This window comes from Myxine glutinosa, chromosome 12 (genome assembly GCF_964187855.1).
Source record: "Myxine glutinosa chromosome 12, kmMyxGlut1.1, whole genome shotgun sequence".
Classification (NCBI taxonomy): Eukaryota; Metazoa; Chordata; class Myxini; order Myxiniformes; family Myxinidae; genus Myxine; species Myxine glutinosa.
In genome coordinates, this window is record NC_136272.1 from 88,011,486 (window position 1) to 88,027,295 (window position 15,810).

The following is a 15,810-nucleotide window of genomic DNA, read 5'->3' on the forward strand; positions in this document are numbered from 1 at the left end:
TGCACACCTCTCCCTCCCAATGCAGCCTCAATGAGCTGCACTGCGGTATTGCCGGGTGCCAGAGGCGCCCCGGCAATGCCACGCTGTAGGATATTTAATTATTTGGCATGGGGGCGGTGTACTTTGAATGTATCTGTACTTGTCTCTTCTTTCTTCGAGTTCCCTTTCAGTTCTCCTTTCCTCTGCTCTTCTCTCCTCGGCTTCTCGTTCCTGTTCTACTCTTTTTTCCTCGGGTTCTCGCTCCTGTTCTACACTTCTTTCCAAGAGTTCTCTTTCAGCTCTCCTTTCCTCTGCTCTTCTCTCCTCGGCTTTCCATTCCAACTCTTTTAACCTTTCCTGGCTCTGCAGTTGCATCTCCATTTTCCGGAGCTCCACATCTTCTTTTTCCTCGGGTAACCAATCCAAGGCTACCTCTGTCCATGTTCCCTGTCCCACCAGAGATTCTACCACCAATGTCTGCATCTCTGCTTTCTTCATATGAGCTCGGACCTCCAAGTTAAAATGTTTGGCCAATCTCAAGAGTTCCGACCTTTTTAACGCTAGGAACTGTGCCTCATTAGTGGACGCCACAAACTTTTCTGCGTCAAACACCATGGCGACTATTAGTTAGCACCTGTTAACCTTCACACAAAAAATTCCAATTTTTTTGAAAAATTTGGGAATGTTAGAAAAATTCCAAATTTGGGAATTCTGGGAATGTAAGGGAATTCTATCCCAGACGAATGTTATTAGGGAATTTAATCCCGGACGGGCCCCCAATTTCTGTTACGTGCTCCTCCCCGACCCCCTGGTCACGGTGTACCTCCGAGCCCCGAGAGGAGTCACGGCAGAAAAATGTGTTATTCTGTGTGTCAAAGATCAATGGAGAAGCCACCCCAATTGTTACTCACAAACAAATATTGTATTAAGATCACACAAGAATAACAGTACAACAAAAATAGTGTTCCAAAGTACAATCACTATGTCCTATGATGGTACCATCAGTTTTGCAATATATAACTCACTGTGCGCCAAAAGTGAGTGAAACAAGAACATTCCCCAATGTCTCTTATTCCCGGCTTTAAAACGAAGTTGATTCGCTCTGGCGATCGCCAGAACGAGGTCCAATCGAGACCAGAATCCCGTGCGGATGGCAAGCCCAGATACACAGCCGAAGCTGTACAAAGGCGCCCTCAAGGCGACTGGAGAATCCAAAGGCGCCCTACAGGCGACTGAGAGATCATACCCTCGGGTATGGACGAATTAACCTTCAAAAAGCCACGTCACACACACGCCCCAGATCGACGTCTGAATGCGGTGGAGATGGTCGAAAAGAGACGAAACCGCGAGCGAAGCAAGTCCTGAGCGAGTCAAAATGGCCGACGACCCGCTCTTGAGACGGGACGGCCCGGCGATAATTCTCTTCGGAATCAACCGCCAAAAACCTGACACGCAGGTTGATCGGTCACAGCGATGACAACTTTGTCGCAGGAATTCCTTTCCCGGAAAACCGAAAGTTCGCCAGTGACTCTTGCTCGCCAACGTTCGCTTCAGAACGCGGAGCGTCTCAGCTTTCTTGTCCGACTCCCTCGCTCTGCCCCCTTTTTCTCCTCTTCCGCTTCCTCGCCGTCTGGTTCCTGTTTCATTTAAAACCTTAACTTTTAACTTTTTAAAATAGAAATATCTATTCCCTTTAAATGACAACAATAATAATACATGGAATCAGAAATGTTTCAAGTGGATGAAAACCCCAACAACGGAAGTGACGAATCCGTAACACTTGAGAAAATTACGAGCAATCTTGTGAACATGGCAAACGAGCTGAGCATCGGCGTGGACGACGACGATAAAGAAGAACTGCTAGAGGTTGTTCCTGAAGAACTAACCAACGAAGAGTTGCTAGAGTTACAGCAACATCAGATAGCTCAAGAAGTGGCAAGGGAAAAGGAAAGTGAGGAGGAGATGGAGGAGGTGCAGAAGATTTTAACGAAAACGGGTTATCTAAATTATTCGCCGACCTTAACACTCTGCTGAAAAGTGCCGAAGAGATGGACCCCAACACTGAACGCTTCTTACTCATAGAGAGGAATGCACATGCAGTGTTTGCCGCATATCGGCAAATCTATGAGGATAAGAAACAGCAGACAAAACAAACAACGCTCGACATTTTCATCAAAAAACAAACTCCTCCCCACGACGAACCTCAGCCAGGCCCTTCACGTATATAGAAATAATAAAAGTCCATCAGATTTAAGGATACGATACTGCATCTACCTCTCAATCAGTGAACAGTGTACTGTTTAATTTTACTTTACTATACAGCACTGTACCTGTTTTACTGTACTAGGGCATGCCCGTACTATATCTATATCTAAAATTATATCCCCCCCCTCTATTTACATGAAATGGTTTGGTCCAAAGCGAACGGCTTGCGAGTACGGTGACAATCCCCCCCCCTCTATTTACATGAAATGGTTTGGTCCAAAGCGAACGGCTTGCGAGTGCGGTGACAATCCCCCCCCTCTATTTACATGAAATGGTTTGGTCCAAAGCGAACGGCTTGCGGAGTTTGGTAAAGAAATCGCCATCGCGTGCACAAAGGCGCAGGAAAGCGAAAGAATCGCAAATTAGTTTTAATTAGTTTTAAAACATAGTTTAACGCCCGAGCGAGTTTAACGCAATCGCAAATCGCATCGCAAAGCGAAAGAATCGCAAATTAGTTTTAATTAGTTTTAAAACATAGTTTAACGCCAACATAGCGCCAACATAGTTTGCCGACGGGAAATAAATGAATACGCTCTCAAATGTGCCATCCGAGGCAGAGTCTGTTCGCCACGTTCGGCACACGTGATAGCTCGCTGCTCTCTGATTGGTTCAATCGTTTTTTGGACATAGCTCGGTAACTACTTCTGCGATTAATTTAAAACCTTGAAAAGGCACATCCTCGGGTCCCCAGCAATATACCTGGCAAGTTTCAAGTATATCGGACCGGTAGTTGTCGAGAAACAGCGGTCACAGACAAACATACATACAAACATACAAACATACACACAGAGATTGCTGGAATTATAGATAGATGTATATTATACTTGTATTTATTTACTACAAAATATTTTCGCTAATGTAGACATTATGTTATTTTATTAGCCTTCTTAACCTTTGTGTTTCATTAGTTGTGTGCTTTATCAAGTGAATTTAGTCAATATTGTACAGCACAAGTACACTGCAATATTCCACATACACGTGAGTATAAATACAAAGTTCACAATGTGATGTTGGGACAACGTCCACGTCGGTTAACGTCACGTTTCCAAGAACGTATCTAGGACGTTAAGCGACGCATGACTGTCGTGTGTAAGCTCTAATGGGCCAAACTAATGTACGTGATGTAATGCCATGAGGGACAAAGGACATATCACAGGTTGGACACACAGGGGAATTAGCATAATCCCTACTCTGCCTAGCACACGATCATCCTTGTATGACCACAACTATGCACTTAATCCGACATCCGGCTCGACAGGTACCGACTTATTTACATCGAGATGGTTCTTCTTCTTCGCAACAGAGATGGATCTACCTAAATATTCAGATTCAGATGGATCTACCTAAATACCTATTCAGATCTACCTAAATCGATATATGCCCCTACCCCACCGACATAACACACAATATGTTATTCCGCATGGAGAGTTCTTTACCATGAGCCATGTCTCCATTTTTTGATGCAGCGCTTTCGGAGATATGGAGCGTTTTTCGGTTTTTCCAAGATGGCGCCCATACAACAAGACATATGACATCATAATTATAATTTTAAAAAAATCTACAGGAGGAGCTGCGCCAATGGTGAAACCTTCCTGTCAATCGGACCAACAGTTGCAGAGAAAATAATATTTATTCTGTGCGGACAGACAGACAAACAAACACACAAATTAAAAATCACTCAGAGCGACACTTCGCAAAAGACAACAAAGTAGAATGGCACTCAGGAGAGCATCCTTTTCCCTCACAAATAATTGGTGGTTGAATTATGTGACCTGATGTGCAAATCATCTTCAAATTTTAAGTTAATTGGATGAAAATTGACAATTTTAGAAATTTGGCCAATGTCTATGTTGGCCTAATTCTAAATTTAGCCTACCTTTTGCCAATGTTGACCTCAAGAATAGTTCGTGGTTGGTTTCAGTAAGGTGATATGCAAATCATATTCAAATTTCAAGTAAATCAGATGGAAATTGAGGATTTTAGCAATTTGAAATGGTTTATGACCTTTGGCCTATGTTGACCTTTTGGCCTATGCTGATCTCAAAAATAGTTGGTGGTTGAATTCATTTTGCTGACATGAAAATCCAATTCAAATTTCATGTCAATCGGATGAAAATTTACGATTTTAGAAATATGAAAAAAGTGGCTTACCTTTTTGCCTATGTTGATCACAAAAATAGTTGATGGTTGAATATGCTTAGTTAGTTATAATGCAGTTAGTTAGTTAGTTGTAATAGTTGATGGTTAGCCGATATGTAAATCCCATTCAAATTTCAAGTGAATCGGATGAAAATTGAGGATTTTAGAAATTTGAAACAAAGTGGTTGACCTCGGGCCAATGTTGACCTTTTGGCTGATGTTGATCTCAGAAATAGTTGGTGATTGAATTCAGTTCACTGATATGAAAATCATATTCAAATTTCAAGTCAATCAAATGAAAATTGAGGATTTCAGGAATTTGAAAAAAGTGGTTGACCTTTGGCCTATGTTGACCGTTTGACCTATTGACCTCAAAAATATTTACGATTTTGTCGAACCACGGACCCTACCATTTGGTGAAGTTTTGTGAAGATCCGTTTGAAATTATGACCTGTATGCAAGTATAAGTGAGCGCACACACACACACACACACACACACACACACACACACACACACACACACACACACACACACACACACACACACGAGTGATCAACATACTTGTTAAAAAAAAAATTTGGGCCAAGTATCAAACGGACTCAAATGCAATACCCTCTACCCTGGCAAGAGTAATAATAAAGCCATGTTTAAATGACGAGTACATCCACTCACTATGGGAGTGGCAGGAACCGGAAGGGTCATTCCTCTTTGGGGTATATAGATTACAGACGATCTATGGTCGGGTCTCAAAAACATTGGGTGTGCGTTCATTTCCCAAGTTTCTTGTGGAGAGATCGCCAAGTGATTCAAGCAAAAACTCCATTCGAAAACCGTTAAGGAACGATTGGCTTGACAAGCGCTAGCTAGCTTCTTGGTAAAGGAGCACAACCCGGGCTTCCTCCCTTTCAGTTTCATGGTAAACAGCAGGAGCGAGTTTCAAAAGTTCGTTACGAAAAACGCCCGCCACGTTAGCGCCAGGAAGGGTTTTTTTTTGTATACAAGATCGAGGCTCGTGAAAGAGCGAACATTAATCACACAGAAAGACAAACCGACACATAAAACATAGGCTCCGGGCCAGGTATGGTCCATCTGCACCCCCCCCCCCCCCACAACTCTCCGACCCTGGGTTTTTCTGAACCATTGGGGTGTCCTGGGGTGGAAATCAACTGGTAACAGTAAATAAACTTGGACTCACAACCCATTTGGTACCTATATTGGATGGTACCCTCAAAACAGCATATTTTTAAATCCGCGTTGCGCCATATTCGACACACGTGTTCTTTTGGTATTTGTGCCTGCTAATATTAACTCAGAATAAAAAGTTATATACCAAAAGAAAGCTGTTCATCTACTGATCATCATAGAATATTGACACATTACTTATAATGGTACCTTAATGGTCATAACTAGTGCTGAATAGCAGTACCCCACTTTAACGTAACATAATTCGGTATCGACCGTACTATTTCATCTTACACACATAATATGAACACATTACACCTGATATGCTTACATATATATTTTATTGGCTTTCTCCTGTATATCAGCTTTAATTTGATACCAGATACATCCCCATAGCTTCAATTCTCTTTTTTTATACAGCGTGTCAAAGATACTACCGGTATGGGGTGATATTGTAGGCGATGCTGCATTTGTCAATTTACAAATGCTGCCACGTATATCATGTACATATATGTTGGACACATGACAAAATCTATGTATTGTTAATATGTGTTACTTAATATATTGTTGTATTGATGTATCACTGTAGTTTATTGCAGGAATTTTGACGAAAATGGCATGCAGATCCTTCCATGTTTGTATCCTGCGTAAATTGAGATCACCAGATTGTACAATTATGTTATTTAAGTGTCTCTTACAGCGACAGAACGAGTCAATTAGTTAAGTTAAACACCTTTTTTTACATAGTTAAGTATGCAATATAAGATATTTTTTATAATTAAGATGCAATTTATAATAATTATTCAGCTTGGTACTTACCAATATTTTGATGTGTTTTGCAGGTGAAGTAACAACGCTAATATGGAACATCCGGCGCGAGCGAAACGTACACGTGAGAGTGAACAACCACCCATTGTGAACAACCACCCTAAAAGGAGAAGCTACAAAGAAACCGCAAGATTGGAAAATGTTTCTCTCGAACGACGAGAACAAAATCCAGTTCATCCGACTGCTACTCAGGCTCTGGAACAGTGACCAGTATGCTTCTCGGTGCCATGGTCGAAAAGTGATCTTGATATGTGAAGGGAAGGCATACCAACTCACATCCACAGATGGTCAGACAACAAATGCCAAAGAGTTGCCTCAGCTGGAATCGTCTCAAGAAGAAACAGACTCGCGCGTGATATTATACGTAAACTACGCCAGGAGCCAGAAATATGAGTTTGTTCGAGTGAAGAGCCCAGACTCGGATGTATTCTTCATCTTACTGCACTACGCCGCATCGATAAACGACATAAAGATACTGTTTGACACAGGCACAGGAAACAAGCAGAGGCTAATAAACGTCAGTAAACTCGCAGCAGACTTCGGCCAAGAGAAGAGTACTGCTCTTATGGCACTTCACGCCTACAGCGGTTGTGACAGCACTAGCGCTTTCCGAGGGATTGGAAAAATCAAACCTGTTAAAACGCTGCTTCGTCTGCCGCAATACATCCCTATTCTCAACAAGCTTGGAGATACGTGGGATGTGCCAGAAGAGCTGAACAATCAACAAGACAGCTTCACATGTGCCATGTATGGAAGAGGAAAGGTATCACACGTTGATGATCTGCGACTCCTGAGAATAAATGAGCTATGTGCCAAGGAGAATCGTCACCTACCCTCAGGCAATGTAGACATGGCCAATATTCCACCATGTATGAGGAGCCTCACACAGCACATCCGAAGGGTCAACCACCAAGTGGGAATTTGGAAGAGAGCTCACGTTCCTCGACCAAGGATTCCCAAAGCAAGTCCAGGCCATGGCTGGGAAGAGGAGAAAGGCTGCCTGGATCCTCTCTGGTATGATGGAGAAATGCTTCCGCGTGAGCTGGCTGATATAGCTCAGGTCATGTCAGACGACGATGAGAGTGATGATGAATCAGGTGATGAAACACCTGATGATATGGATCGTGTTTTGTACAGTGATACCGATGAAAGTGACAGTGACGATGACTGATCATGATGGACATATGCCATTCGTGCAAGCAAGCCAACTTGACTGTACTCATGCAGTGTTTGACTTTTGTTGATAATTAACAAAATGCAATTGTTTGTTTGTGTTCTTTTGAGAGTGGATACCTGTATTATATGATATAATGTGGTTAACTGAGTGTACGACATACATATGTAATTGTAGGGATAAAACTGACTGTTAATATTATTATGATATCTGTTGTTGAGCAATAATGTTTGGTTTATCATCAAAATATTCGATACTAAAAATTTTTTCAATGGGATGTTAAAATTTAGTTTCAAATAAGAAATATTTTTACTTTTACAGTAAATATTCGAGCATTACATTGTTACTGTTCTGTGGAAGGTGTTTGACCCAGTGTATGAATATTAATATGATGATATTAAAAACTACTGTGATTAATAAACAAGTTTTTCTTGTTTAATATGTTAATAAGATGGCAGTATGATTATGATATTCGATTATGAATGACATTTATAAGTGTAATAGGCAGTTCTTTTGAATATAGACAAAGACTGTTACCGAGATTATATGATTCATGGTTCCCGCGAAACAGGTAGTATCTTTGACACGCTGTATACAAAAGAGAATTGAAGCTATGGGGATGTATCTGGTATCAAATTAAAGCTGATATACAGGAGAAAGCCAATAAAATATATATGTAAGCATATCAGGTGTAATGTGTTCATATTATGTGTGTAAGATGAAATAGTACGGTCGATACCGAATTATGTTACGTTAAAGTGGGGTACTGCTATTCAGCACTAGTTATGACCATTAAGGTACCATTATAAGTAATGTGTCAATATTCTATGATGATCAGTAGATGAACAGCTTTCTTTTGGTATGTAACTTTTTATTCTGAGTTAATATTAGCAGGCACAAATACCAAAAGAACACGTGTGTCGAATATGGCGCAACGCGGATTTAAAAATATGCCGTTTTGAGGGTACCATCCAATATAGGTACCAAATGGGTAGTGAGTCCAAGTTTATTTACTGTTACCAGTTGATTTCCACCCCAGGACACCCCAATGGTTCAGAAAAACCCAGGGTCGGAGAGTTGTGGGGGGGGGGGGGGGGGTGCAGATGGACCATACCTGGCCCGGAGCCTATATAACATCGGGAGCGGTAGCCAAGAGGAGGAGGAAGGACGAGAGAGGACAGAGTGGACAGAGAGGACAGAGACGAGAGAGAAGGACAAGAGGAGGGAGAGAGGGGGAAGGACACAAACACAACATTTGAGAGCAGGGACCGAGAGCCATGGAGACATCGAGAGATCTGTGGGAGGGAGAGGGCTGTGGGAGGGAGAGGGCTTTGGGGGGGGGGGGGCATGGGAAGGGGGAGTGGAAGAGGTATAAAACATATGGACACTGCCAGGACTTCCAGGAAAGAAGTTGGAATTTCAAACAAGGTGGATCTGGGGTGAATTAGTGGGGGGTAGAAAAGATTAAGGTTTTGGATGGGGGAAAATAAGAGATGGTGGTGAACAGCTATTTTAAAGACCTGGAGGGAGGAATGGGATTGAAGGGAGTGTGGGAGTTTGTTCCAGAGGCAGGAGAAAAGAGGAATGAAAGAGTGAAGGTGAGCAGAGAGCCGAGATTTCGGCAGTTTAACCATCAGAGGGTTGCTGGAAGATCTTGTGCGACCTGTAGGAATATTTGGGGGACAGAGCACAGAGAGAGCTGAGGGAGCAAGGCCGGAGAGGAGTCGGTAGAAGACAGAAAGACCACCTACCTGCCTGCGGTGAGTGAGTGAAAGGCCCTCAGAGATAGCTTCATCGCGAGAGATTCCAATGATTCTGAAAGCTTTGGTTTCAACAGCGTGAAGCCGAGCTAGGTGTGAGGCAGGAGCACCGGCCCATAGGGGAGAACAGTATTCCATTGAGCTGCGGATGAAAGCCTTGTATGTGGTGAGGAGCTCAGGTGTGCCTAGGAAGGACTTCGCACGACGGAGGATGCCCAGTCAGCGACTGGCTTTGGAGGCCAGCTTGGAAATGTGGTTTTCCCAAGAAAGCTCATGGCAGATAGTGAGACCCAAAAGCTTGAGCGACAGAACTTCTTGGAGAGGATTGTTGAGAAAGTAGATGGGAGGGTTGTCCAGTCGATCTTTTCGGAGAGACAGAGTTAGAGTGTGAGATTTGTCAGGATTTAAAGACATGTTCCACTTGTTTGACCAGTCTGTGATTTTTTCCAGATCTTCAGAGAGTGAGGAGGCTGCAGACCGCCGATCTGAGGGAAGAGGAATGGAGCGGCAGAGAGTGGAGTCATCAGCAAAGAGATAGAGAGGATTTTCCAGAAAGTCAGAGAGATCATTGATGAAGACCAGAAAAAGCACAGGGCCCAGAACACTGCCTTAGGGAACTCCAGCCTGAACAGGAAGGGGAGATGAGAGAAATCCATTCAGGGCCACACGTTGACTACGACCAGAGAGGAAGTCCGCAAGCCATGCATGGAGATTTCCATGGATACCATAGGAGGAGAGTTTGGTGAGCAGAGCTGGGTGCCAGAGTGTATCGAAGGCAAGTGATATGTCAAGGGAGACAGCTCTGATTTCCTGTTTGGCATTGAGGACCTTCATCCATTGTTGAGACAGCAGAAGCAGCATGTCCAGAGTAGAGTGACCTGGTCTGAAACCAAATTGATGATCAGAGATCAAGCCATTGGAGAAGAGGAAAGATTTCATCTCCGAAGCAATGAATGATTCCATGTCTTTGCTGATCATTGGGAGCAGGCTGATTGGTCTGTAGTTGCAAGGATCTGTTTTTGCACCTTTTTTGTGTAAAGCGGGAATGTTTGCTGATTTCCAGGATGCTGGCAGATGACCTTGAGCAAAAGATAGGGTGAAAAGAATAGAGAGAGGGTGAGATAGAGCGGCAGAGCAGGATTTAGGACCCGTGGGCTGATGCCATCTGGTCCAGTTGCAGAATCAGAGTCGAGGTAAGACAAAAACTCCTCCACCTTGTCAGGAGAGAAGGACACAGAGTCCAGGAGCAGTTGGGTTCGACTGGGAAAGGTGGGAACAGAGAGAGATGGGTTTGGGACTAAAGATTCTGAGGCAAACACAGAGTTGAGGCATTCGGCTTTGTCACGTGCGATGTCAACTGTCTGGCCATTTGAGGTAAGGGAGGGGATGGAGGGGGAACAAACACCAGAAACGGATTTGACCAGACGCCACCAGGATTTGGAGGAAGGAGACAGGTTTGAGAGTTCATTCTTGAGTGAGGAGAGATAGTGCTTCCTGGCACTCCTGAGGGTAGACACACACTTGTTCCGAGCTTGGTGGAAGGAACTGAGATTGCCTTCAGTTGGATTAGCCTTCCAAGAGGCAAAGGCAAGTTGTTTCAGGGCAACTGCCTCACCACAAGATTCAGTGTACCATGGACGGGAGGAAGGGTAAGACAACTGAAGACGAGATGGGATAAATCTGTGCATGAGAGAGAGCAGTTTGCTTTGGAAGAATTCCCAGGAAGAATTGATGTCAGAGGCAGTGGAGATGGGAGACCAATCCAGACGATTGATGGCTGCTTGAAGACCGTCCCGGTCGGCCTGAGTGAAATGCCAGACTCGAGGACGCTGAGGAGCCTCTCTGAGAATGGCCAGAGAGATGTCCACTTTGACAAGCACAAGATCAAAAGAACCAATTGGAGCAGAAGAAGAGCAGCAGACATTAGCAGGGAAGTTTGTCATAACCAAGTCTAGAAGAGAAGATACTCCATTGGCCGAGATCCGGGTCGGGAAATTGACAGATTGTGTCAATCCCAGTGAGTCACAGAAGTCCTTTGCTGAGGTGCCATGACTGGTGAGAGAGGTACCCACACCCAACCAGGTGGCATGATGACAGTTGAAGTCACCACATATGAGGAAGAGAGAGTTGGGATGAGTGGATATAAGTTGGTCCATGTTGTCAGACAGTGAAATGTAAATGGAGTCATCACTGTTTGGGGGACGGCACAGAACACATATGAACAAAAGGTGGGAGCGGAGAGGAAGCCGTAGCCAGAGGTACTCCTGGGGGTGAGGAGGAGAGAGGGCAGTGCAAGGAGAGTGAGGAAGAGAGTTTTTGATAAAGGTAGCCATCCCACCACCTGGACGAGGCTCAGGTCTATCATACCAGAGGAGGGAGTAGCCAGGAAGAGATATTAAGGAATCAGAGACATCTTGAAGGAGGAAAGCCTTTTTTTTTGTTTTTTGTTGTTGTTGTTGTTGTTGTTGTTGTTGTTGTATACTGAATCAAGGCTCGTGAAAGAGCTAACATTTATTTCACAAACAAATCAACCAGACACAAAATATACAAAAAGAGGGAGCGGAAGACAAGATGGGGAGAGAAGGGGAAGCACACAACCACAACATTTGAGAGCAGGGAGAAGTGTGGGAGGGAGAGGGCTTGGGGGCAGGAGGCGTGGGAAGGAGAGGGGGGGGGGGGGGCGTGAGAGGTATAAAACACAAGGGGACCGAAATTAGCAGGGGTAGAAAAGATCAAGGTTTTGGATGGGGGAGGATAAGAGATGGTGGTGAACAGCTGTTTTAAAGACCTGGAGGGTGGAGTGGGATTGAAGAGAGTGAGGGAGTTTGTTCCAGAGGCGGGAGAAAAGAGGAATGAAGGAGTGAAGGTGAGCAGAAAGTCTTGATTTTGGCAGTTTAACCATAAGAGGGTTGCAGGCAGATCTTGTGCGACCTGTAGGAATATTTGGGGGACAGAGCCCAGAGAGAGCTGGGGGGGCAAGGCCAGAGAGGAGTCGGTAGAAGACAGAAAGACCACCAACCTGCCTGCGGTGAGTGAGTGAAAGGCCCTTGGAGATAGCTTCATCGCGGGAGATTCCAATGATTGTGAACGCTTTGGTTTCAACAGCGTGAAGCCGAGCTAGGTGTGAGGCGGGAGCATCAGACCAGAGGGGAGAGCAGTATTCCATAGAGCTGCGGATGAAAGCCTTGTATGTGGTGAGGAGCTCAGGTGTGGCAAGGAAGGACTTCGCACGACGGAGGATGCCCAGTCGGCGACTGGCTTTGGAGGCCAGATTTGAAATGTGGTTTTCCCAGGAAAGATCATGGCAAATAGTGAGACCCAAAAGCTTGAGTGACAGAACTTCTTGGAGAGGATTATTCAGAAAGTGGATGGGAGGGTTTTCCAGTCAGTCTTTTCGGAGAGACATCGTAAGAGTGTGAGATTTATCAGGATTGAAAGACATGTTCCATTTGTTTGCCCAGTCTGTGATTTTGTCCAGGTCTGCAGAGAGTGAGGAGGCTGCAGACTGCCGATCTGAGGGATGAGGAATGGAGCGACAGAGAGTAGAGTCGTCAGCAAAGAGATAGAGAGGATTTTCAAGAGAGTCAGAGAGATCATTGATGAAGACCAGAAAAAGCACAGGGCCCAGAACACTACCTTGGGGAACTCCAGCCTGAACAGGAAGAGGAGATGAGAGAAACCCATTCAGGGCCACATGTTGACTACGACCAGAGAGGAAATCCGCCAGCCATGCGTGGAGATTTCCATGGATACCAAAGGAGGAGAGTTTGGTGAGCAGAGCAGGGTGCCAGACCGTATCGAAGGCACGTGAAATGTCAAGGGAGACAGCTCTAATTTCCTGTTTGGCGTTGAGGACCTCCATCCATAGTTGAGAAAGCAGAAGCAGCATGTCCGGAGTAGAGTGACCAGGTCTGAAACCAAATTGATGATCAGATATCAAGCCATTGGAGAAGAGGAAAGATTTCATATCTGAAGCAATGATGGATTCCATGACTTTGCTGATAATTGGGAGAAGGCTGATTGGTCTGTAGTTGCTGGGATCTGTTTTTGCACCTTTTTGTGCAAAGCGGTGATGTTGGCTGATTTCCAAGCAGATGGCATATGACCTTGAGCAAAAGAGAGGGTGAAGAGAACAGAAAGAGGGAGTGACAGAGCGGAAGAACATGATTTTAGGACCCGTGGGCTGATGCCGTCAGGACCAGTTGCAGAATCAGAGTCGAGGGTTGACAGAAACTTTTCCACCTTGTCAGGAGGAAAGGACACAGAGTCCACGAGCAGCTGGGTACGACGGTACGGTGGGTACAGAGAGGGATGGGTTTGGGACACAAGATTTAGAGGCAAACACAGAGTTGAGGCATTCAGCTTTTTCACGTGCGGAGTCAGCCGTAAAGCCGTTTGAGGTGAGGGAGGGGATGGAAGGGGAACAAACACCAGAAACAGATTTGACCAGACGCCACCAGGATTTGGAAGAGGGAGGCAGATAATAGAATTCGGTCTTGAGAACGGTGAGATATTGTTTCCTGGCTCTCCTGAGGGTGGACACACACTTGTTTCGGGCTTTGTGAAAGGAAATGAGATTTCCTTCCGTTGGATTTGCTTTCCAGGAGACGAAAGCAAGTTGTTTCAGGGCAACAGCCTCACCACAAGATTCCGTGTACCATGGACGGGAGGAAGGGTATGACAACTGAAGACGAGATGGGATAAATCTGTGCATGAGAGAGAGCAATTTACTTTGAAAGAATTCCCAGGATGAGTTGATGTCAGAGGCGGTAGAGATGGGAGACCAGTCCAGATGATTGATGGCTGCTTGAAGACCGTGCCAGTTGGCCTGAGTGAAATGCCAGACTCGTCGACGCTGAGGAGGCTCTCTGAGAATGGTCAGAGAGATGTCCACTTTGACAAGCACATGATCAGATGATCTGTTAAGCAGATCAAGTCTGGATTGTCAGAAGCAACCTGTATGGAGAGATCAGTCAGGTTTGAGTGAAGGCCCCGGATGTTTGAGGTCCATACCGTTAATGAAGAGAGAGGGGGAGCATCGGGTACAGGACAAGGGAGGGGAGGAGTAGGGTAAGATGAAGGATGAGAAGGGGAGGTAGGGAGAGCAGTTGATAGTGTGGCAGAGATTACAGAAGAGTTACAAGAAAGGGAAGGATGAGGAGGATGAAAGGTTTGATGGTGAAGGGATGAGGCACAGTGAGGGGTTGTTTGAGGGGGGGGGGGGGGCAGAGGAAAGTAGAAGGTTGGGGGGGGTGGAGGTATAAGAAAGAAGGGAGATGAAGTGGGGAGGAGGCAGCTTTGGAGAGGAATGGTATGGGCGGAGATTTGAATGGGAGGGGTTGGGGGGGAGTTTTGAAGGGGAGGAGTGAGGGGGGAGTTTAGGAGGGGAGGGGCAAGGGGGGAGTTTAGGAGGGGAGGGGCAAGGGGGGAGTTTAGGAGTGTAGGTGCAAGGGGGGGATTTGGAGGGGAGGGGCAAGAGGGGAGTTTAGAAAGTGGATGATTAATGAAAGACGAACATTTATAACAAATTGGGTTTGTTGTGATTTTCAAGTTAGCAATCCGATTCAGAACGATGGAGGAGGGGTGGAATGAATGTGAATTTAGACCATGTAGTGAGGGAGACGTATAAGAGATTGAATTTCTTTTTTTTGACGTGGAATGAGATGGAGAGGAAATTGAGAAAAGCCTTTTAAATAGGAAGAAAAACAGCGTGTTGTAAAATACCACTGAATAAAACACTGAAGGGGAAAGGTTAAACATATTTAAATAATATTTAAACAGAACCGTGAACAAACTTATATGCACAAAATACCAACGGGAGGAGGGCCGAGAGGGGAACACCACGAGTCACGTGAACAGGGAAAAAGGTGGATGGCAAGGAGATAATGGGGGCGGGGCGAACAGCTCACCTGGACAGAAAGTAGAGGATGAGACAAACAGCACACGTGGAGAAAGGAAAATAAATGTTTTTGGTTATTTTGTTTTGTTTTGTTTTGGGGGGGGGGGGGGGTGGGGATTTAAAACGTTAGACAAAGAGTATTATGTTCGGGGTAGAAGGGAAAAAACTAAGAGCCAAGCAAAACACGAAGTAGGGGACTTAAGTTGACAAACACCGACGGGGGTACAAGGCTGCACACGCGGAGCAGAACACGATTAATTAATTACGAGTTACAGGAAATTCAAACCAAAACTAACTATAAACAAACAATAACACATTGACGATAAAATAACGAGTTGAAATTTGACAAACACACGAATGAAAAAATAACCGCTTTGGATGCCTGGAGAGAACCAGGCCTCAAGGTCGGAATCTTCAACAACGAGGCCGCGTGGCACGAAATACTCGAGACTTGAGATTTCCCCAACATAACATGACCCTTGTGGGGTAGATAGAGTACCGCAGTTCTTCGCTCAGTTCTGCAAGTAAAACGTACCTCACGGGTGTCGGGATTCCTCCAAATTTCTTAATGTAGTGTGTCAAC

At 44.9% G+C, this 15,810-nt stretch overlaps 2 protein-coding genes across 2 annotated transcripts in view; one reads left to right on the forward strand and one right to left on the reverse strand.

Annotated features, from left to right (window-relative positions):
- Positions 1-8,251, forward strand: part of LOC144888366 (uncharacterized) — a 57,226-nt gene extending 48,975 nt beyond the window's left edge. The window contains exon 4 of the mRNA XM_078766072.1: positions 6,409-8,251. Within this exon, the coding sequence (XP_078622198.1) occupies positions 6,534-7,565 (1,032 nt within the window). The 5' untranslated portion in view covers positions 6,409-6,533 and the 3' untranslated portion in view covers positions 7,566-8,251. The remainder of the gene's footprint in view (positions 1-6,408) is intronic.
- Positions 1-15,810, reverse strand: part of LOC137418790 (putative serine/threonine-protein kinase MARK-C) — a 137,027-nt gene that overhangs the window by 93,419 nt on the left and 27,798 nt on the right. The window lies entirely within an intron of this gene.